At 41.7% G+C, this 24,635-nt stretch overlaps 1 protein-coding gene across 4 annotated transcripts in view; it reads left to right on the top strand.

The window, feature by feature from the left end:
* Positions 1-24,635, top strand: part of fermt2 (FERM domain containing kindlin 2) — a 36,079-nt gene that overhangs the window by 3,844 nt on the left and 7,600 nt on the right. For 2 of the 4 annotated variants that reach the window (XM_029494075.1, XM_029494074.1), the window contains exons 3-10: positions 9,730-9,963; positions 16,023-16,151; positions 18,478-18,510; positions 20,081-20,306; positions 20,458-20,560; positions 20,735-20,842; positions 23,358-23,492; positions 24,167-24,216. In XM_029494075.1, the coding sequence (XP_029349935.1) occupies positions 9,730-9,963; positions 16,023-16,151; positions 18,478-18,510; positions 20,081-20,306; positions 20,458-20,560; positions 20,735-20,842; positions 23,358-23,492; positions 24,167-24,216 (1,018 nt within the window). The remainder of the gene's footprint in view (positions 1-9,729; positions 9,964-16,022; positions 16,152-18,477; positions 18,511-20,080; positions 20,307-20,457; positions 20,561-20,734; positions 20,843-23,357; positions 23,493-24,166; positions 24,217-24,635) is intronic. The other 2 variants (XM_029494077.1, XM_029494076.1) reach the window with 1 other exon arrangement.

The following is a 24,635-nucleotide window of genomic DNA, read 5'->3' as shown; positions in this document are numbered from 1 at the left end:
CTGCAATGGGACATCTCTTTGCTCCAAATTGAAGGACTTCTTGTGCTCAGTAATTACTTTCTACAAGGCTGACGGCACATCATTAACATTTTTTGCTGTACACTGTTCTTTTTCTGTGGAACTTTGCATGCATGTAGTAGCTTTCAGAAGCAATATGTGTCGACGTCAGCAGTCTCCTGCACAATGACCAGTGTTCTCATTAGTAGTACTTGTGCATGTGTTTCTACGCATGAGCATACTCGTGTTGTTTGGTGGGCGTTTCTTGTGCACATCTGTCCTGCCTCCATCACTCAGCTCTTCTTGTGAGCAGGAGGTCTCCCATCCACATTGCAAGCTCAGATGGCCTTCGATAATGGATTAAAACGACAAATGCCAGGAAGGCACTTAGCTATTGATCACAGTGGCTAACGGTGCCCCATTTCCCCTTCAACCCTTCAGGAGGGGAGTATTTAAAACCAGCTGATTGAGCACCCACTGGTCCCCTGCTCCTGTAATCCTTTCATCCTTCTGCTAGCTTTCCATCATTCCTACTTTTTCCAAAGTGCTTCCCTACTCTCGAAAAGCAAACATCCTTCCATTTAGGAGGGAAAACAAGTACTTCACAGGCCGCATTATCTGATAGGAATTTTATTGGTGCTTGGGGGAGTATGGCTGACTGTAAGTGCTCGGTATATCTAGATTTAATGCAAATACATATAAGTTTCAATGAGTCCTTATTGAGAAATGTAGTTTGGGACGCACGTCACATGCTCAGACTTGTTAAGCCTATGGATAAGAATATATAATTTTGAGTAATTGTTGAAACCATACAAGAGGTAAGACTTGGAATTAGTAACATACGTTAGTACACATGAGTTATGGGTAAGAATGATGTTGCACTTGGGGTTGTATTGGCTCTGCTTAGCCTCACAAAGACAGTTAAGGGGAGAGGGACTAGATGGAGAGGAAAATGGGAGGGAAATGAAGGGAGGAGGGAGGTGTACAGAGTGAGGAGGAGGGCCTGAGCTTTCTCTCTCTCTGTCCCTCTTCTCATGGTGACGTGAGCCACGCTGCTAGAATTCCATAAAAGTCTTCGATGAGGCAGGAAATGACTTGGTGGGTTTGGCATGATGTTCTCTGGTCACTGCCGTCATTGCTGGATTCTCTGCCGCCTGCTTCATCCACCTCCCCCCTCTCCCTCTGTCAGCCCTCCCTTCTCTCCCTTTCCCCTTCCTTTGCGTTCTCCCTTCTTACGCCTTCCTCATCTCAATATATCTTGTGGAAACTATTTTTATGATTTTGCTTCTTTTTTTTTTTTTTTTTTTGTATTCTCACTTTGAATAATTTTGACACCATCCACTTCCCCAGCCACGTCGCAAGCCCTCATAAACAATGGGAAGTAGTGCACATTGTTCTCTTCCTTATAGTTTCAGACCCAGATTCGTGTACACTGACTGTTAATTTTTCCATAAATAGAACTAGAGCAAAATAATTGGTCCAATGTGACTCCTGATAGTCCACGAGGTTGTTTCCAGTTAAGGGGCCTGCAGTTTTTGGCTGCAACACCACCAGCCAGCAGCAGACGACTTTCCCTTCATGTCAGAGAAAGACATTTTTTATATTTGCAGTGACCTACATACTCACTTTGGAAATGATTTGCTGAATGTCATTCCACATTCATTTAAATGCAGTTGCAGTAAAATTGTAGCATTTATTTTTCCATATCTATCTTGTGCTTAGAGATGCTACACAAAATATTAAAAGTTACATTATTAAAAGTATCTGAACAACTATTGGTCATGGTCATACTAGCACTTAACTTTGCCAACTCTTTGAATTCTGTGTGCGCTTTCATATTGCCAAGATGCTGTTTGGTGAAGGTTTTGGTGACCAGAGGGAGATGGCTTTATCTTGACAATAGAGTGCAGATTTCATTAGGAAACGGACATGATTTAACACAGGATGCTGAACTTCCTCTGGGCTTTTTTTGTATGCCTTCTCCCTTCTGCTTGCCTTTTATTCCCACTTTCCTGTCCTCTGAGTGTTCATGGCTTTTTTTTTTTTTTTTTTTTTTTTGTGTTTGATTACAATTCTCTTTTGCTGAACAGTAAGGAGGGTCATCAGACTCTCCAGAGAGTGAGATGAAGATCCTGGATACCATATCAGTGACCTCTTGCTCACATCTTTACCTTCAATAACACACATCATGAGATGCCTACGTTTCTTTGATAGGTAGCTACAGTATGGCCACTTTCCCTCCACTCAATGTCATGATGCACAGCTGAGATGGTCACCATGTGTAATGACACTGATTGTGACTGCGAATGGCCTGGCAGCCTGTGTGATCCTCGAGCTTTCTAATCTCTCTGGCAGGAAGTAGTTAGTCTAAGTAGTGGTCCTGCCCAGGCCAGAGCTTTCCTGTTTCACTAGTAAGATGCAGCACTGATTTTTCTCCTCTACACTCAGGCTTGTCCATGCGATCACATAGACCTTTGATCTGTATGTTCACATACATATGCCCTGTTTCCTATTTACAGATTATTTGCTCTATTTTTTTTTTCCCTTTTTTATATTCAGATTCTGCCAATTGAAATTGTGTAAAAGCCATGGAAGAACATTTAGCTTTGTGGATAAATTAGTCAGATAATTTGTGGATTAAAATTAGTTATGAGAAAGCATGAACCATAGTTTGATGTAATTCTAATGCATTTTTAGCACCTCCCAACATTTTATATCCTAAATGATCATAATAGTCAATAAATAATTAAGATGGCATTAATGAGATAAACATGTATCTTCTGAACATTATGGCCTAATAAAATATGTAAAGGAGAAAATGTGAAGTACAGAAACTAGCTGTGGTAGTAAGTTTCTGCTGAAACTAAAGCAAACTTGAACTGCTGCTGGTTTTGATACACTCCCCTGATGTAGGCTCATATGAGAACAGCATTATCTGTTAAAGGCTCCAAATACCACATGATGCATTATTTCGAACAGCTGCTGTTTTTACAAATGTGTATAGGAAAAATATACCGTGATCAGATTCATGTTTGAAATGCTTTTGTTCTATATAGGTCTCACTGTTTGTTCACTTTCATAATAAGATCCTGTTAAGGACGATTTAATTAGCTATGTTGGGCATCTCAAACATGCAGCAGAACAAACATTCATGGCTCCTCTGGGAAACCAAAGCCTGTCGCTTTTCGTCCCTCTTGACTTCCTGTAGTGGCAGGCAGCACAGTGGATCCAGGGGAAGGAAATGTTAGAGCAGGACATTGTTGTAACACCACACACACCTCTGTGTCAATGGAGTAGACTGATTTGGAGTTTTTTTTATTTATTTATTTATTTTTTATTGTTGTCGTTGAGGTTCTCAGGTCACATTTCATTTATTTAAACCTGCCCCACCTCTGAACAAAACAAATTGTGTTTCATTTTTAAGATTTGCATTAGTGCAGGTCGTACAAGGAGGAAATAACTTAGTTACAGCTCTGTCACTTTAAACCTTAATCTTAATCTATGATTAACATGTTAACTTTCGTAACTGTTTCCCATGCATGTCATTTTCTCATTTGGAACACTGCAGGTGAAGCTCTCTTAAAAAGGTTTTCAGGGTTTTCAGCAGTGGAGTTTCCTGTGGATGGCTTATCACAGTCCTAAAGGGTCGTCTGGCAGGATGCATGTGTGGATAGGAGGATGGATGAACATTGTCAAAGTGCTCCATTGATTTTTAGACCCATAATTTTTAATGTCATTATTCCATCAGGTCCTTGAACACTTAATTCTATAAAGCTGTGTCAGGGCAGAGAGGGACTTGCACCCCGCTGTTTTGCCGTGTTTGGCTTATGATGCAAATAGATACAAAATATTTGTCTCTAAGGAGGTTTCCTGTAATGCCCCCCCTGGCCTTTCCTAATGCATCAAGCCCAGCACTGTTGCACTCTCCTCTTGCTCTAACATCCTTAATGCTTCTAAATTTCCTTTTAAGATTTCTGACTGACTGCATTTAGAAGAAAAGTTGTTATTGTGTTACTCTGGTGTAGCTCCTGTCAGCCACCATAACAGCGCCTCAGGCCTCAGCTCTGCCATAGCAGTTTCATCTCATCCTCTGGAGCTCTCAGCTGAGCTAAGATGTCAACTTTGAAGTACCAAAGATCTGGCCTGAAGCCTGAGTGTTATCCCATTATCCTCAGGCATACCCCAGGCTTATGCTGTATTCTTAAGGCTACAGGTGAATTAGCATGTTCTGGGGTTGGCTTTGTGTGCGTTGTATAAGCGGACAGTACTTGAGAAAAACATACACTTTCTAGTTTTAGTTTGGTTTATGTCTGATTTTGAAACTCAAAATCAGTAACTCCTCACTACGTCCCTGACTCTTTTTTAGGCCATTAAGGGTCTTAAAGGATCAATTATTTGAGCTGTGTATAACTGACACAGAGCACAACCTTGATGAACCTTTTTCTTGTTTCTGCTGCCCAAAAAAGACTTGATGGCAGCATATGTCTGTCTGTTGACTAAAGCTTTGTGGTTCGAAATATCCTTCATTTGCATGTTAGCAGAGTCTGAGGGCAATGTGTCTAGCATATCTAATGGCTATTATGAATGGCCTGTTAGACGGACCATTGGCAGGAAGCTGAGCTGTTCTATAATAACTGCCTCAAATAAGCTCAGCTAACCTTGTTCACATCAGCCTGTCAATTGAAAGCCCTTGAGTTTAAATGGTATTGGTTAGCAGTTACCGAAGGGACACAGCTGGAATAGCTCAAAGCATTACTCAATCATTTCAACTTTGCTGGTTAAGGGGAAGGGGGTTGGGAAACATGATGGTGTTGCCAGTTTTGTTTGGCGACAGTTTTTTTTTTTTTTTTTTTTTTTTTTTTTTTAATCGATATATGTAAAAGCTGCGTATCATGTATGACATCTTGGTCTGGCTGATTATCCGTGAATCAACCACAAACGCGTTTGTTCGCTGTTCAGATGCTTCTCCTGTCAGTGACTCTGAGCACCAGCTTCAATCTCCCTTACTAAACTGGTGTGACACTATCTCATCGCTGCTCTAGAGATGTTGTCATCACCTGTCTCTATGGAATCTGTCGCATACATGTTGGATATCTGGTGTTGATTCTATCTATGCCTGACTGCACACGCAAGGGAGCATTAAAGGCCATTTACAGTTACAGATTTAATTTAAGGCCAGTGCTTACTTCCTGTTTGTTTGCTTGTCAATACCGACTTTGACCCTGAATCAGACGGGGACTATGTTTAGAAAGAGCAAGGTTTTTGCTTCACAGACGGTGGTAAACAGTGTCTGTGTGTATGAGAAAGACGGAGTATAAGACAAACAAATCTTCCACTTTGAGTCTTTATGATGTATGAAAACAAGTCGTTGCCTTGCACCACTGCCCCCGTGGCGTCAGCCAGGAATCGCCAAGGAAACAGCATGGCCAGTCTCGCCCAACTGTAATGTTTTTATCAGCTGACGGTGGAAAATGAGAGAGCCTTGCACTGCATGGCTACAGCTATCACCAACAGCAACGGCTTGGCAGGGTATGAAAAACCTTATTAGAAAAAGGACCCATTCTGCCAATACAAATAATGAGTCCAAACCAATGACTGTGCTCTCTTTTGAATAACATCCTTCACCGATGCTAGAGATGAGCCTCAATTCTACTTTAGGCATCAGCTGACTCTCACAGCTTTGCTGGTTAAAGCCGTGTAAGGAGAAAATATCAGCCACTGAGCGCACATGGAAGAGCAATGTTTTTTTTACCCTCCACTGTAAAAGCTCAGTGTCAAATTTGACTTCTGCACAGGCTGCCTGACTCCTGTGTTATCTGCAATCTGCACGCGAGTCCATGTGACCTGTACTGTACTGTTTTGTATTTTTATTTTTTCATATGACTAAATCTAGTTCTGCATTGCTGAAATCCAGTAATCTTATCGATACAGGAGTCAATACCAGCTGATATTAGACAAGGAAAGGAACACCTTGGACCAGTTGGTTGTCCATCAAATTGTTAGACCAGTGTGTAACATGCACCAAACTTCTACTTGCAAACCAGTTAGCCTACTATACTTACAAATAACAGCTATCTGATGGAAATATAGCCAAGTAATATTTACAAAATGAAAGAAAGGAGTCATATCAAGTAATCTTTGTGTGTGTTAGCAACAAGTGGCTTGTTTCTCCTCATGGATGAAAATAATTTTACATTTTAATTGGAGATGTAATCTGGTCATTTTTTTTTCTACATGTAGACTTTGTTGGATTTCCTCTTCTGTCTTGCTCTGATTCACACACATCATAACTCCAGTTACAATTCCTCCTTGTCCTCTGCTCATCCTTCACTTCCCTTCTTTTCTTGCCCTTTCTATAATTCCTCCTACCATCCTCTCCTCTGCTGTTGGTCCCCCTCCCCCTCACAGACAGACCTCCATAAACATAACAGTCTCTTAATATAAACACAATGGACACCCTGACTTAGAGGGAAGGGTCCTATATTATTTCAATCATATACGGTTTATTTTGGGGGCAATAATACAAATTATCAAGCCCAGTGTGAATGTTTGGGCTGAGACAACGGCCGAATTAATTCACATGATAAAAAATGCATTATGCAATACATTATTTTTTATTTGTGGTGTGTTTTGCTCAGAGCAGAGAGTGAGTGGTATTGTTTGAGAGCTTCAGTGGTGAGGGTGGTGAATGAGAACGACTCGGTTTGACAGAATTTATTGATTGATTCAGCTTGTTTAAGCACACACAGAACTAATGTAGTTAATGGATGAATAGGAACGCCTTCCCCTCCGATATGCCCCCAAACCCCCACACGTACACACAATGAATATAATCTCTGTATCATCTTTCCAGTCCTGCAGAGGTCATAAAACATGCTTTTCTCATCCTGCTTCCCCTCCCCTCGTCTTTTTGACCCTTTTTGTGTGCACAGACACACGCGCATGCATCAATCTACCAATGGTCTGTGGGACCACATTTAATGCACCCAATTACTTAGGCCCCCACTTCTCTGCTGCATTACGTCAGGCTTGGAAGGCTGTATTTTTAGCTGGGAGATGCCATTGGCCATCTCCTCCTCCTTCTCTGCAGATTGAGTTACCACCTTGGTGCTGAAAAAACCCAATGGTTGCCTGCACGAGCTGCCTTCATCCAATCACAACACATTGAACCACTGTGTAATAGCACAAGCAAGCATAAGGAAAAACTATGTCCAGTAAGGCTTTGGTTGTGGGTGGTGACAAGAAAACAGTGGAGCAGGGGCCATTGAGAGTGTGTGGAGGGTAACTGAGACCAGCCAAGACATATATTCCTGCCTTGCCACAGACTGTATGGTGGCCATACAGGCTGAATATGAAGACGCGGATATAGAACGTGGTCTGTGGTGAAGATGTGAGTGCCAAGTGTTAATGCTAGCTTTTTAGCATTGCTCCCAGACACCAGAAATTACAAGTTTGTAAAAGGAAAAACTGTGAGCAGAGTTATGAAAATACATTCACGTCTATTTTCAATTTTCCTCTCCTTGCTCCCTCTCATTATTTCAGCCTTTAATAGCTGCCGTGGACTTTAAGGAGTAGTTTCTTTGATGGTGCAATGGAGTTGTGTTCTGCACAGCTGAGGCATGAGAATAAAGCGATGACAGGCAGACTCCTGCTGATAAACTCACAAGGGGTCTCAGTTAGAAAGCTTGGAATGTTTTCACTCAACTACCAAGTGTTTGCCTGTTAGAGTAAACAGTATAAAACCCAACAGCTTAACAAACAACCCCTCCCCAGTTTAATTCAACAGTCCTGGGCCCTTCACAGTGGCATCTGCATTGAGATGCTGGTGGCCATCCTTCTCACACGTTCCCTTCCATTTTAATCATCGGTGCAATCTCTGTTTCATCCTAGTCTCTTTTACAGCACTCTTGTTTCCTGGTTCAAAGCAACCAATCTGTTGTTTAACCAAATTGTCTGCATTCGTTCAACCTTGGAGTGGGATCAGCAGGAGAATGTCAACAATCCAGATGAATGCCCTAACCCTATGTAAAGTTAAAGTCAATACAAAACAATAGCAGCACATGGGAACACAAGGGCACTTCATGTTCAGGCTACTAAAGCATCCAGCAGTTAGAGTGACAGTTGGAGGAGACCACCACACGGTGACATTTAAAATCATTTTTAAACATTGTTTACCATCTGTGGTAATGAGCGTCAATCAGTGTTGGTTTAATCTAAACCCCAAACAACTAATTGTTGTTTGCTCACTCTTAATCATAAAGTAATTGCCTTCCATTATGGCCTCCATTAAGCACCATTGTCCTCATTTGAGTTTTAAGGACATAAAATGTGTTGATGCCATTATGTCGTATCAGCCCTGGAGTGGACCGAAATGAAATAAAAACCTGCCCAGGTCAATACCTCTGGTTGGGAGGCACAAAAAATGTGTGAAATGTACCGTGTAGGTTGGCACATTTAAGCAGTATTCTATTTAGTGATCTGTCTATTTTAATTCTACACACTAGTCATTTTTTTGGATATTTAACATCAGTTTCCATGGAAATACATTTCAGCATTTTCTCCTTAACCAGAATAAATATGTTGAAACAATGACACTGAAGTGTAAAGAGCTGAGACGACTCAGATCGAATGCTTGGATTACAGAATGACTGAGCAAACCTACGTCTGGCTCTGGACACTGACTCAGTGAGAGGAGAGGGAGAGACAGAGAGACGGCGGATAGGCTGGAGAAGCAATGAAGGCTTACGTGGGTGGAGGAAATGAGACACTGCTCTGGGAAGTGCCTTCCTGGACAAATGCTAGAGTAATGACATCACCGTTCAAGGGGGACATCTGGAAATGTAAACCTGAAGGGCTGTTCACTCTAGGTCAGCTATCATACTGAAAATGTGATCATATCTTACACTTGAACATCAGGCAACATATGCACAGCATGGGGTGCATGTAAACAGCCAAGACGTCTGTTCTTGAGCCAGCTGGCCTGCCTTTCATGTTGACTTACTACAACTAAACATACTTTGGCTATTTTGTGAATGTTTATCATTATTGGGATAAAGTAATGCGCGTCTGCACGTTCCTTTTGCCATAAACTTTGAAGTAGCTTATTGCTCGGATGCACGGCTTCAACCCACGACAATGCTCTGGGTATAGAAAGTAGAACAATGTGACCTGGAAAACAGCTGCTTTGAGTTTCCTTCGATCTGTGTTGTTTTCACCTTCCCCCGTGAAGTCTGACATGCACACCATAAGACCACAGGTCTGTCCCCATTGTGCTGAGCCCCTGCAGAGTAAAAGCCTGGGAGCTATGCAGGGTTTTGGGTGGCTTCTGTCTGCTTTACAGGGATCACAGAGAGACTTTGGAACAAAGAGGGAGGTATGAACCTGATATCCCCACAGTGTCATACAAACAGCCCGATCTTTCACTCACTCAGTGGTCTCCTCCTCCTCACTTTGACTTCATCACCTCTGTGCAAACCATTTCTAGCCTCCCCCTTCACCCTAAATGTGACCCCCTGTCCTGAATGGACAAATGCAGTGAGCTTAGGTCAGATAGTGAGATGAATACTCTTAGAGCTGTAGTCACACTTTCCCTTTGTCAACTGAAGTGATACAAATGGACATAGAATACTCATTCAATGTAGTAATGAGGCTGCTAGCAATGCAATGTCTTGCATTGTTTTAAGTTATATTTCTGCAGCACTGAGAAAACTCTACTTTCTTTCTCCTTCATAGATGTAAAGAAGGACTGGTCAGACCATGCATTGTGGTGGGAGAAGAAGAAGACATGGCTGTTGAAAACCCACTGGACATTGGACAAGTATGGCATCCAAGCTGATGCCAGGCTGCTCTTCACACCGCAGCACAAGCTTCTGCGACTCCAGCTGCCCAACATGAAGCACATGAAAGTCAAGGTCAACTTCTCAGACCGGGTCTTCAAGGCCGTGTCCGACATCTGCAAAACTTTCAGTAAGTGGAGCAAAACATTCATTTACATGACAGCAAAGCCTCGTTCATATTTTTAACAGTGATGTGGAAAACGGTCATAAAGTAAATGTGACATGAGTTTGGACTGGTTGGAAATGAGTCACTGAAATAAAACTTTTTGTTTAGAGTTCAGTCGTGCTGAAGTAAGCCACCATGCTTAACCAAAAAATTCTAATTACTGTTTTTGACAAAGTTTCTGGAAATGTACTACATCAAACTGAGCTAATCATATCCATTCTTTCACTTTGTTTTTATCCTATTTGTTATGTTTATTAAACACACTGAGCACTGCAAACCAAAGTCACGTCTCCTGACCAGGTAGTCCACTGTTAGCCCTGGAGTGTCCTTGGAGCGTGGGCTCCATCAGTCTCACAGTAATGTTTAGTAAACAGAGATTATCATTCTGCCTCAGGCATGTAACACAGACACACACCAAAGTGCATGGACGCATAAATAACTTGCCCGCTGGCTCGTTTACCTACCAATTCTCCTGCTACTAACAATTCCAAAGTTAACTGTCACCCATGCTGCAAGTAATGCCCAAGGGACATAGACACATATAGATATCTTCCATCATTGGCAATGCAATGTCCTGTCAGATGTGTCATGGGTCACACACTGGACTCCGGTCCCCTGACCTGCTAACTGTCACTTTTACCAAGTCATCACTTCCCTTTACTGATAGTTGATGCCTGTAGAGCACTTTTGCAGCTTTGGAGATGCTACCCATTCCTTTTTAATCTTTCTGTCTGGCAGGGTCACAGCACACCTGTTTGACCCCTGGACTTCACATAGAGGATCAATAGCATCTCCTGACCTTGCTTTCAATTCGGCAGATATAGAATATTTCATGTTTTGGTAAAACCCAGGTTACCTAATGAAGGAACTAGAACAAATAGCACCTTTCATTGAGTGTACATGTAGAAATAAGTGTTGGGAGAAGCAATTGTACATTAAAGCAGAGGAAAAGGAGAAACGGGCCTTTCTCTCAGCCAGGCCTGGCTCAGAATATGCCCACTGCTTCTCTAATTCGTCGTTTCAACTCAGTTTCTATTTCACATAAATTCAGAACAAATTCCTTTTGGCTGACATATTCACACCAAGATGTTGCAAGCTGTTGTACGGTGGCTCTAAAGGACCATTTAGCATGATGTGTTCCACTGATTTGCTGTGTCCTGCTTTTAAAAGTCGAACCTAAGGTAATAGATAATGGGGAACTCTAAACTATAACTGAGGGTATGAAAGCTAACTGCTGACTTACAGTTGGGCTGACCTGGAAGTGCTTCATATTTTTGGTATCTAGACAGCTTTGAGTTTTCCTGTGCACATTTTCTTCTGACTCCCTGTGAACTGCACAGCACAGAAAATCAGAGGGGACAGGAAGAACCCATGCCAACTGGCCTTCGGACAGTAGAAAAGAGGGCCAGAGATACTGGAAAGAAATTGGAGATTTTTTTCAAAGATAAGCAGCTCAGCATTGGCTTAAGTTCATGATAGCAAGCTAGTTTATTTTGTTTATTCTTTTTTTCACTGTGGTACATCTTGTCAGTTGGTCACACAAAAGCCATTTCCTGTTCCTAAAAGACTCAGTGTAGTGTTTGGCTGTTTTTGTACCCACCCACTCCATAGTTTAGTTTTTCTTACTGTACTCTAAAATCTCAGGGCAATATTATGCTGCACATTGTTATTTTTGAAATAGCAACACACAGTTTAGTTTTGTAACACTAACTTTCCCATTTTATCTTCTTTACATTTATCAGATTTCTCAGATTCTGACTGTAAGTGGGCTGTTCAAGGGCAAAGCGTAGAAAATTGACATAACACTCCCAAGTTAAAAGTATGAAACCAATTATCACCGCTGTACTTCTCCCATGTCCACAGCAGCTGTGTCTTGACACAGTCCTTCTGGGCTGGCTTGGAAAGAAGAAGACTCAGCAAAGGGTCAATGTACTGTAATAGATAAAAATTACTCAGTTTCACTCCTCTTTTGACCTCTGATTCCATTTGGCAGCTCTTACATCCTGTTCTGCGCTGCTTACTTGAAAGCAAAGTCAAGGCATTAGGGATTTTCCACTTTTAGTTGCAAGATAACATTTTTGAACTGAGTCAACAATTCACAGAATTCTCTGAAACCACGTTTTTCTCTTAATTGAGGTATAAAAATAATCTAAGATATGGAGTTTGTTGTGTTGTGGTGCCAGTTAGAAATAATCTAGGTTTACATCAAACAACTATTAATCTACTGTTGCTCTACTAATGTTTAATACATGTCAGAAAAATGATGGAAGCTATAAGCCAACACATTTTCAGCGTACTTTGATTAAAAAAGAAACAAACAGATTTATTTATTTATTTTTTTTTTTTTAAAGAACAGAAATCAGATAATCTTTGATGGTCTATAACAGCAGTTCCCGGTAGAACTACTGTTTTAAAGCAGCTAACAAAGGATTGGTTTTCAGGGAATTTTGACTTTTTATTTGCGGGTGAAACTATTAGGTTTCTCAATACCTGACAATCCGGTATTTCTTGCAGTAGGGGAGACATTTCTAAAATCAGAGTGGGGAAAAACTCCTGATAGGTTCTTGTGGCTTCTGTAAAGAGTAATTTAACCAGAAAAGAGTCTTACTGAGACATGAGCTTGTTCCGTCTAGACAACCTGGACTGATTTCCGACGCACTCGTGCACCTCCTCCCTCTAACATGCGGCTGGTTTACTTATCCTGTGAACCACCACACGAAATGTAGTCTTCACAACTGACTAACACATGACTTGGACCAGGGAGTCTGGAGCGATACATAATGAGGCTGCTGCTCTCAGCAAACCACCATGTCAGGGTAACAAGTATCAGGCTGCTCCGTGTGTGTGCGCGTGCACGTTTTCTTTTTTTTTTTTGGAGGGGGGTGTCATCCGCTAAGTAAGCACTCCCGTTCTACCATATGTGGGAAAACTAAGACTGAATAGTTTTGCTTGGAAAATACAAGAGGCAGAAACAATAATAAAACTTTTGTCAGCATTTATCTTTAACATGGAAATGACGAAGCAAAAAAAAAAAGTGACTAAGAGGATGGATGTCAAACTTAATAGGACACAGAGAGCACAGGAGGCTGAGTCTGAAGCAGGACGTTGACAGGAAAGAATGAGAGGGAAAAATTCAGTGAAATATCTGGACAGGGCAATTTGTCCACCAGAGACCTTTCGGAATTTGAGGGAGACTCTTGCTTCATCGTTTTGGTCCAGCAGATTTATGGCCGATCGACCTGTGGCCTGCTTGACTGGCCTGTGTTGTCACAACACAGGGGAAGTGCAGTGTGGCCTCAGGTCCAACTCTAAATTAAAAGGACATCATTATGCCTTGAGTGGGCTTTTGGCATCTTTTTAGCCTCCCCTCTGAAATATGAAAACTTCTAATATTCTTCCTGAGTCATTATCAGTTGGTGTTTAGATTAAATATCCACTCAGGTAACATAGTCAGTATTTACATTAACTGCTGTTACTTACCAATCTAAAAGAAACATCGAGCATTCGAGACACAATGAATTCATTTACATGTCAAGAGACATTCACACCAACATTGACTCTTGTGCCTCATTTTTATAATTTCTTTGCTACCCCATGTGCTTTTTTATTTATTTATTTATTTATTTATTTTTTTTTAACAGTTTTTATTGCTGGACTGAGAGCAGATTGGACATTAGAGTAACTCAACTCTTGAGGAACTAAATAGTATAATAAGACAAGATCTTATGAGCCAGAGCTAGCTGTCGGTCAGTCCAAAGGCTACCTCTTTATAACACTAATTGGAAAGTGGGAGAAATAAGAAGGTGATCGCTCCTCTCAAATTTTTTTTTGTCCATGTAGGGTCTCCATCTGTTTGTACTGTAAACTTGCACTGTAAAATTAGACTATGACACTGTTTGTGATTCTTCTGCGGCTGGCCTTACTCACTGCAGTGAATCATGTGTTCCATGGAGTAGGTCTTGCAAGCCCATCTGGCTTTCAGTCAACCCCTCTGGCTCCAGGCAGGGTTACTGCCACAAGTCTGCAGGATGGAAAATTGGGGTCTTATTGTCTAAGGTGTCATTTCTGCTAATGGAACTCAACCAAGCTTTTGTAAGCACTCATAAGCATCACTCACCCTTCATCTAGACATTATCCACAAGTATGTAGTAAATGTAGGAGCACTCTTTCCCACCAACTCAGTATGTCAGCAGAAATGGACTGTGACACTTGCCTGTCTGAAACATAACTAGTTTAGTGTTTTGTTTTACATTATCTTCTCAGCCTGCTTCTGTATCATTATATTTTTGATGGCATTTACCCTGAGCAGTATATTTGCCTCACCTCCTTTCAGTTCATAGAAGTGATGAAAAAAGCATGTCTATCAATTTATCTCCGCACCCACCCATTTCCCACGCACGCAGACATGGCAATTCAGTAAAGAGGTCTAAAATATTGCTTTTACAGGAACATTTGTATTTAGTTCTTCCCCATATAATTAACCCTAAACGGGAAACAGATTTTTACTAGGTTTTGTAATAGTTTAAAAAAGAAGTCATATATTTGATCTTTAGAGGTTATGCTCATTTGTTAGAAAGTAATCTCCACATTTATTATCACATATAAAATTGGTCTTGTTCCATCGATGGCTAATAATTACCCCATGGACGAGTTTTCAATGATGACAATGAGGTCATAAGGATGAACACGGAAAGTGACTTTGTAGTAAAATGCCACACAGCCATGCAGCTGCAATGCCTCACCCAGAGACAGTCCTACGTACGTCCACAGTGTGATACACACTTCACTGTGTGTGTTGGCTCTCTTGCAGAGCTCAGCCGGGCTAAAGCTCGGCAGCACGCCTGCAACTCACATGGCTGTATAAGGGCACAGGGATTGTGCTCCACCACCGTAGTAGAGCGAGAATTAGGGAGGAGGGAGGGAGCGGAGAGAGAGAGGGTGCGCTTCCATCTGGTAGTTCTTAAAACTCCTGGAATGCTTTTGCTTTAGTTACACAAACCAAACAAGCTTTCTCACCAAGCCAAGACGTACTCTCTGCCTCCCCTTATACTCGTGCTTTCCTCTTCACTCTCAGCAGCCTCTTCAATCATTCCGGCAACACCTTTCCAATCCCTCGTCTTTAAAAATTATGAGGGACTTATTTCAACAGATATGAGAAAATGAATATTTTCTCAGCATTTTCAATCAGTTCTGCTGAAAACAATAAAATAATCCACTCAAATATCAACTCGCTGCTTAATTTATGTGGAGCTCTTGACAAAAGCAAAACCAAGAGAAGATCCAGATGTGCTATTCTGGTCCTGACACATTCTGGCAATCTCACTTACTAGATCAGAACCATCCCACGTCCATCTTAAAACATCATTGCTGCTGCTGAGTGATGGTTCCCTGGCCTCCAAGCCCAAGGGAAGGGAAGGGAAGGGGAGGAAGAGAGGAGAGAAGCTGGGGGCTGCTCTGTTTTAGTCATTATGTTCGTTGCGGTGTCTGTGATTGGGATCTTGCACACAGCTCCTCCATTTTCTCTCTCTCTCTCTCTCTCTCTCTCTCTCTCTCTCTCTCTCTCACACAGAATGTTTGCTTTTTCTTTTACATGATCTGGATATCTTCAAGTTTTTCTTTTTGCTTCTAACCAACAGCTACTGAATGCAAATGTCATATGTGAGAGGAATTATCAGAGCTGGGAGGATAAGATGGATATGGAGGTTGTGTCACTTCTTTCTTGCTTAGGGATTGGCCACAGTTTAAGCAAGATTTGTTGAGGTCGCAGAAAAGGGGATTTGCAATTTTCCACTAGTCTTCTTTTCCACCTCCTCCATACCTTTTCTTTCTCTTTTTCCTTCTCACTCAAATGGCAATCACCTTTTTTTTTTCTCTCAATCTTACACACTAGTGTGGCTATTCTTAGTACATAACTGAGGAAAAAAAAGTAAGTTCCTACATGTTTTAATGACTTGCTGAAATTGCTTGTCCTGGTGCTACTTTAGTACTTCAAATTAAATCTATCCCTCTCTCCTCCCGGGCAGATATCCGCCACCCAGAAGAGCTTTCTCTACTGCGTAAGCCCCGTGATCCTAAAAAGAAGAAGAAAAAGTTGGAGGAGGCAGAGGAGGATGATCTTGAGCTGGAGGGTCCTCTGTTAACCCCTGGATCAGGTGAGCTGATGGATAGTAACTTGTATGTGGAAAAGAAGCATATATGGCTTCAAAGCATCATATGTATTGAGTGTTTATGAAACATAGCATTTACAGCTAATTTAGGAAGTTAAATTGTGCAAGTTCTGCACTTTGTATATTTAACCTATTTAATGAGTTTGTCGAAATTTAATGGATTCAATGCAGATTCGTGAAGTTATCATGCTTTAGTTTTTTTTTTTGTTTGTTTTTTTTTTTGTCACTTTGAAAAGAAATTGTCTTGTTTCCATCAGGCAACAGGTTGTATAACAGGTTCCACCGGCTAGTATGAAGCATCCTCCATTCTTTTTTTTGGTCTGATTGCACTCATGGTCAGAAACCACTAAAATGACTCCAGATTGCTGCATCGTTTCTAATGACCAAATATGAATGCGTGAGTTTGAAGCCTGGGATCTACAGAGCTAGCTCCCAGTTCCTTGGCAGGGAGGACAAAGAATGGTTCAGATTCCACACATAGTTGGTCACACTGCCATTTTAAACCCAAACCAGGCTACGCTGCAGCTATACTGGCCCCCCTTTTTTCTTCCACCAATGTGAGCAGGGAGGAGCAGAACAAAACAGGGTATGCTGCTGTCACAGAGTTAGCATTAAGCAAAACAGCTAAAACTATGAGACAGGGTGATTGGGCCTCTTTCTGCAGTATGAGTCTCTTCTGCTCTGGCCTCGAGTTTGCTTTCTCTCTAGACTCAGCTCATAATACATATAAGCACTCGTGAGTAGAAAGAAGGCTTGACAGTTATTATATAACTTTGAATACTGATGTCTCACATATAACTATGTGAGACATCAGTATTCAAATATGCTAATATGCAGATTCTGCTGTATATGCCCATGTATAAAAGTATGGATGTAGAGAATGAGCAATTACGGTTCTGTTTTTTATGAACGCATCACATAATGCAAACCCAAATTTGAATCATTTCAAGGGTGTGTGCTATTGATAGTATTGATGCTTCTTGCGTAGACGCATTTAGTTCCTGCCGGGTGGCTGTGGTCACATGAATAGGTTGTACAGAAAAAAGAATTTCACCAGGAATGTGCAGAATCTGTTTTCTGTCACGGCTGATCCTGCGTGTCTCATCTCTGAGAGCGGGCACACACACACACAAATGTAGACAGAGACTTCCTGTCCTCCTCCCTAACAGATCACATGCTACAGTCAGTGCATTTCATGGCCAAGTTGTAAGGCGTTATGTCGTCCCTCGTGGGGAAGGGCTGGTCTCTCAGCCCACTTCTCCTGATAGGAATCACAAGGCTTTGCAGAGAATCAGCGATGTAATCACAATCACAAATGTCCCTTGTGCATCCAGGCGCTCATGTAAAATCCAAACCACTTGGTGACAAAGAGAGGAATCCCTCTGGCTCACCATGGTTTTAACTTTACTAATTAAAGAAACTACTGTCAGAATTTGTCTTCTGCTCAATGATCTCCCAAGTACCTAAATTTTAAGCAGAGGCCTTTGTACTTTTCTTCACCATCTCTCTGCCAGCTTAGATGGAGCTGAGAATAGATACGTGCACTCTAGAGGATATATCCCGCCCAGAGAGGTGATGCTGACTTCAGAGTCATACGATATGGCTGGATGGTGAACATCAAGTTCATATTTTCTATGCGACCAATTGTTTCCACTTAAAAACTGGCAAATCTTTTCCAAAACCTCAGTCTCCATCTATAAATGTAGGAGTCTCTATGCCTACTCTGTCTGCACACTCATGGCCCCACAATATGGCCAAAAAACCATGTTACTAATGCTCAGCTGTTGTGACTCAGAGTGGGGGCCATGGTGTTGCCCATGATACAAGTTGTTTGGGTCCCACAGGGCACACATCGTGACATGAGTGCTCTGTCTAATTATCCGTCCTGACAGTATGGAGAATGACATCCCTCAAAAAGCCAGCTCCTTATGTCCGTGCTGTAGTTTCTACATGCTGGGCAGGGCCACACTGACCAACGCCTTGCCTGGGTTTTCGATCAGTCGTGCTCTGTTGGATGGTTATGAATGGGTAGATGGAAACGAAAGAACCTCACTTGTCTTGCCAGGGTGATCTCCCTCTGCAAAGGGTGAACTGAGTCATCCACTCCGAGGTTAACAGTTGGCAGTTCCCGTGGAAACACCACGGATCTCCTCATTCTTGTATTTCTCTATTTTTGTCTTTTCTCGTCTGTTTCCTCCTGTCCTCGTAGGCTTTTCAGTGTCTTTCGCCTTGATGTTGTTTGCTATCCCTCGTCTTCCCTCCACTGCTGTCCTGTCTTTTCTTTCTCTTACTCTTTCTGTTTTCATCCTAGCCTCTGAGGTAATATACATCGGACCTGTCAAAGGTAAGCTTTCCCCTTTCTCTGTTCTTTACTCTTCAGCACTGCTTTCCCACCCCTGCCTCTCTCTTCCTCCCAACCCTCCACCCTCAACAGCTGGAGTGTTGTGGTCACATGACATCTGTAACCATTGGGACTAGCAGCAGAGCCACCTGACTGCTCCTCTAGAGGAAGTCAGCTGATTTGACTTGTCACATGATTTAAAGGCTTTGCCTCTCATTAGAAATTGGCTCAAAGCTCACTTCTCACTTCTACTCAGGCCTGCTCACTGTGGCTACTCTTTTGACTGCTTGGCAGAATAGCCGATCACTTAAAGTGCCAAGTAGTTTGTCAGATGGTCATAAATAAATCACCATTAGATGTTTCTGCTGTATATTTTAGGCATTCAGAAATCGAAACGGTGATAATTCTTAGTGTGCCAGTATCCCACATACACACCACAGCCAAGAAACTTTGTGGAAAAATCTAGTTCATCAGGGACACGTTCATTAATGGTTTACCTCTAATCTTAACAGCCCATGGTGGTCCAGCTCCTTCCATCTAAGCCTTCTACAAATCCCCAGTGTGAGAGCATTAGGGAGTCAAGTCATGTTAACATTCTTTGTGCCTTTTTGCCTGTATGGGAGAGTCTGTAAACAGGATGGAGGAGGCCTTGTTGTGTTTCCAATGGACGGAGAGCTTTTAACCTATACATGGTCTCTGTGGATATTTGAGATTCCTGAAGAAAACCTATGGGAGATGGGAGTACTCTCCCTGACCTGATGAACTCAGCATTAGGAACAAACTTTGAATCGCTGAATGAAACCCTCCCCCACAAGACGCGGGTGGCCATACCCTTCACCCTTTTCTCATGACCTCAGTTTGCAAACACAACACACACATGCATACGCACAAACCAAGCCCGCTTCCTGATTTCAGAAGGGATCTAGTGGTTTAGCCAGTGTTGCTTCTTGACCTAGGCCCTACAAAGGAGAGAGGGAATGGAGGGTTGTAGGGCCAAATATGCTCCAGCCAACAGGAAATGCAAACAGCTTCACTTTGGTGACCTGCACTTTGACTTTGTATCCAGAAAAAATAATGGAAAAACAAATCAAGTTTTAAAATAGTTACACATATTTGAATCTACAGTTATGTTTTCAATCGTTTCCTCCAACTTTAAATGTTTATTAAATAATCCATGCATCCTTCTCCCACATCTCTGCACTCCCCCTCTCCTCTCTGGCAAGTTGTGCAATAGTTTGCTGTGTGCAGTGCATTCCTGCAGGTTTTTTGACTGTGAGTAAGTGGGTGACCCTGATCATGTTGTGCATCATCTGCATGCTGATCCACATCAATCCCGCCATCAGCAGGAGGATATTGTTGAAGCCACTGATTTGCAAAGTGTGGGCTGGTAGTCACATGGTGTTGTTGACCGCTGGCTGGCCTGGCTAGGCTGCAAGTGTGTGTGCTTTTTTTTTTTTTTAAAAGTGTTCACCCTGTTTCCCTTGAAAGGAAGTCATTATTTTTTTTATGAATATATTGTGTAAACTTTGTGTTTGGAGTTAAATAATATTAATTGATGACTTTGTGCTTTTAGGGAGCATCTATTCCAGTCCAGGCTTGTACAGTAAGACAATGACCCCCACTTATGACTCCAGAGACGGCAGCCCGCTGTCTCCCACCTCTGCCTGGTTTGGGGACAGCCCCTTGTCCGAAGGCAATCCCAGCATCCTCGCTGTCAGCCAGCCAATCTCGTCACCAGACATCTTGGTAAAACTCTACAAGCCCCAATCCCTGCTGGATAAAGCCAAAATCAACCAGGGGTGAGATTTGTGGTTTGGTGGTTTGGTTAAACTGCTTGTAGTCTGAAATACTATGGTGGACTGTGATCTTCGCAAAATTTTGCAAGAGCAGCATTTTTTTTTCTCTTCTTTAGTGAGACAGTCTAAATGGCCAAATTCGTGTTATGTGCAGGTGGTTGGACTCATCCAGATCTCTGATGGAGCAGGATGTCAAGGAGAATGAGGTGCTGCTGCTGAGGTTTAAGTACCACAGTTTCTTCGATCTCAACCCGAAGGTATGACCCACAGACAAAACAATACAATAACTTTACCTTAGCCACTTTGGTCCTTTTGTTAAGAACATCTTGTAACATATTCTGTTTCCCCTGCAAGTATTAGCTATTATCTCTCAGCTGTATTGGTGTGATACATAGTGTATGATTATTTACTGGTTGTTTATATGTCCACAGTATGATGCTATCCGAGTGAACCAGCTCTATGAACAGGCCAAATGGGCTATCCTGTTGGAGGAAATTGAGTGCACGGAGGAGGAAATGATGATGTTTGCTGCCCTGCAGGTAAGAATATCTGCCTGTTTGAGTTTGTGCTTGATCTTAATTTTCCTGATTCAGCACAGTTTTGTCAGGGTATGCAGCTTCAATACCCACATTTTTCTTTTCATTGGGCAATGAGCGCATTTCCTACTTAACCACAAACTAATAAATTAGTTGGGCCTCCAGCCAGAAGCTGAGCCATATGGCTGCCAGTCCTGCTGCAGCATCATACTAAAAAAGGCTTAGTTTATTGGCATTATTGCACAGTCAGTATGCTTCAAAATCAGTCAGTTTGCTTTATTCCTCTTGGACTCTTGCTCAATATAAAAATCTGAGTCATGTGACAGACTGAAGACATTATTTGATTTAGCTTTTGATTATGTTGAACAGGGTTAGATTTCACTTTGATTGCTGGAAAACAAATCCAAATTAGTCATTAAGACAGGGAAATAAAATTATGATTTGGAATATTGTACTCATTGTCATAAATGTGACTGTAAAAAAATAAATTGAGCCCTTTAATTTTTCAATAATGAATTGCCTCCATAATATAGAAAGATGCCTGTCTCTAAGGCCAATGCTATGCTTCATGTGACTGAAGGAAGATCAGAAAAAACAGAAATGGCTTTCAAGGGGAATAGTGGAAGTGATATACAGATGTGGGCCTGTTTTCCCCCTTCAGGTTACCCCTCTCAGTTCTGGGGGTGGTGGCCATGCTATTTCTGACCCTCATAAAGTGTGGGTGCCAAGACCTGAGGACGCCACCCTGTCTTCACCCCCAGGGTAATTATAGAGCATCTCGGTCCACAGGACCTGGTGCCTCAGCCCTGGACCACCCACCCCAGCAAGAGATTGTCTCACAAACCTGCTCACATTCCTGTAAAAGTCCTTTTACACTCCGAAGTGTTAGCTGTGTTTCATCAGACTAGCTATAATTATACTTAACTGGTTTCTTGTTACTTGTCCTGAGAGAGATACTGATCTGAGCTGGGTGTTAAGACTGGACACTACTCTGTCGCTACCTGTCTGTTAGCACTTTAGTGGCTACTACTATGTTTCGCTTGGGAAGTATGAGCTCAGCCTTTTTGGCTAAGGTTTTGCTGCTGAGAGTTGATAAACAGAGTCTAAATAAAGAGCTCTGATTGCCCACTTCCAGTATGTTGCTGGCTTGTGTTAGTATGCTATCACCTGGAAGTTTCTCGACTGCAGCACATTGAAATGAGGTAATCGAGCCGAGAGCAGTAATCGACCTCATAGTCCTGCTTCCCAGGGTGAAGACTCAGGGCACAGGTTTTACTTTGTATCTTTATTAACACATGCATTCAGACCATCCTATAGATACAAATATGGAGAAACAGGAAACAAACCCATCATTACTCTGTCAAGAGTGGAAGAGGCAGAGGAAAGGAGTGTCATCGACAGCCCTTTGTCCCACATTCTGTAACCTTAGCTGGTAAAAGCCTTACATATTTCTCAAACTCTGCCTCTGTATCCCTCACTCTCCCGGCAGCTGTTCATGGGTATATTGGTGGGGGGTTGGTGATGGTTTGACGTTATAAATGCCATTTGTCAACAGGTTGTATTTAGTGTCTGTGACTCACAGTAAGAGCAAGCTGCAGTCAGGTTTTCAGTAAAGGCACCATCTTGATTAATTGATGTCTCCATTGTTGCAAATAGGTACAGTCTCTAACCACATCCTCTTGTTCCAGTTACACATATGTTCCCAGTAAAATGATTTTATAGGTTGTTACAGTTCAGAGACTTGCTGAGAACACATTGTCTAAGTCTACCACGTTTCTCCCAGTGAATCATCGTCACCGTCATTTTATCCGCCCCTCACCCTGAAACTGGTCTCTTCATTCTCAAAGACATTGTTCCATCACTGTTAAACTCAATGGTGGATATTGGCACCACTTGCTAACATAAATGCCAAAAAATGTCTTAAAGTTTTTATATGGCAATTATCACAGACCAGTTCCTTTTTATAATATCAGGCTATAGGGTTTATGCACCAGTAGCTCACAGGATATCAGCAAATTATGCGCAAAGGTGTTGAGTAGCTAGCAATTGCTAACATAATCTATCTCCATCTCCTTCTTCCCTTACTTTGTTGAGGCAGCATCAGAGATCTGGGTTTTACCCCCGAAAGGATCCAGTGAATCTGGTAGACAGAACAGAAGCATTATATAACTGGAAGATTAAAGGTTCAAACATACTTTGAGGAGAAGATTTTGAAACAGCACAGCCTTTGCTCCAAACTAGCCTCTACACTCAGAAACAGAATACACATTTTATGACCATCTTCAAGGAAGATGCTGAAAAACAGAGAAAAAAAAAAAATTCTCTGAATGGGACAGCCATGCATTTATCTGTTCCGCAATCCAGTCACCACTGAAACACAGTTCATCTAGTTGTTGACATGTTATTTACCATGCTGTTATTATTTCTGGAAAATATCATGCACTATCAAAATAAAACAGAGAGACTTAAATATTATGGAACATTTGTCTAACTGGTGCATATTTTTCTTTTTCCGCAGTACCACATCAACAAGCTGTCGATCATGGCTTCAGACAACCACATGAATAACAGTGAGAAGGAGGTGGATGAGGTGGATGCAGCCCTGTCAGACCTGGAGATTACTTTGGAGGGAGGGAAGACATCCAACACACTGGTATGACAACACTGCCACATCACAACATGTCGAAATCACACTGGAGATACTGTGGATTGGAGATGGTTTACAAGCATCGGGAATTTCCAATTTCTTTTTCTCTCTCTTTTCTTTTTTTCTCAGTTCATTATGTGAATTTGTTTACCCAGTGTGAAACCCTGGCGTGCATTTGGTCCTTTGTTTGTCCATTGTGTTCCGATGATGTTTCCTTTCATCAGTGGTGTTAAACAGGAATGGACACATACATAGACACTGCATATTGACTCAGGGGTGGGGAAGTAACAATGGAATTCACCGGAAGTGCAACATTTTACACTGCTGTCTATGAGAGTTGGATCTGGGGAAAAAAAAAAAGTTGGCACTGTGAGATATTTAACACTTACACAAACTGCTTTTTATATTTACCACCGAAAAAATAAGTATCTGTGTTTTTGTAGAAGCCCTGCCTTGAAAAGTTTATAGAGCTTATCAGAGGAAACTGAGCTTTGTGATATTACAATCAAGCATTGCCTTTAGATAACTTGGCTGAGTAATGACATTGAAAATGTGAAAAGCCAATCCTGAAGTCATTGTTATGTTCAACTGTATTCTTATTCTGTTATATTTAAATCATCAGTGCTTGTACTAGCAATGATTTTTATTTTTATTTTTTATTTTTTTACCCTTGCTCCTAGGGTGACATCACATCTATTCCTGAGCTAGCTGATTACGTCAAAGTCTTCAAGTAAGTCCACATCCAGATCCTGCATTCATTTTCAATGTTATCATAAACTCTGTTTGTAAGAACCATGTATCAGTTTGGAAAAGGATTGCATTTTTCCAAATATGTTGAATCTATCAAGGAACCAGCCAATAAAAATTTCTGGCTAAATAAGAAAGCCGATGCCTGATGTTTTAAATCAGTGTAATAGGACAAGTTGTTTGCCAAAGGACATTTGTAGGCTGAGTTTGCAGTTTTTGTACCGTCGGATCAAGCACATTTTGAACCATATTAATTTTTTGGCTTGACGCCTTTGCTGACAGACAGGTGGCCCCTGGGGTGATTGTCTCATAAAATGTATACACCATCAGGGGGTATGATATCCAGAGGCATTTCCTCTGTAATGGTTTTCCATTAATATTCTTTTCCAATCCTGGCTCTTT

The sequence above is a fragment of the Echeneis naucrates genome, chromosome 22 (genome assembly GCF_900963305.1).
Source record: "Echeneis naucrates chromosome 22, fEcheNa1.1, whole genome shotgun sequence".
Lineage (NCBI taxonomy): Eukaryota > Metazoa > Chordata > Actinopteri > Carangiformes > Echeneidae > Echeneis > Echeneis naucrates.
This window is presented reverse-complemented; position numbering and strand designations above follow the sequence as displayed.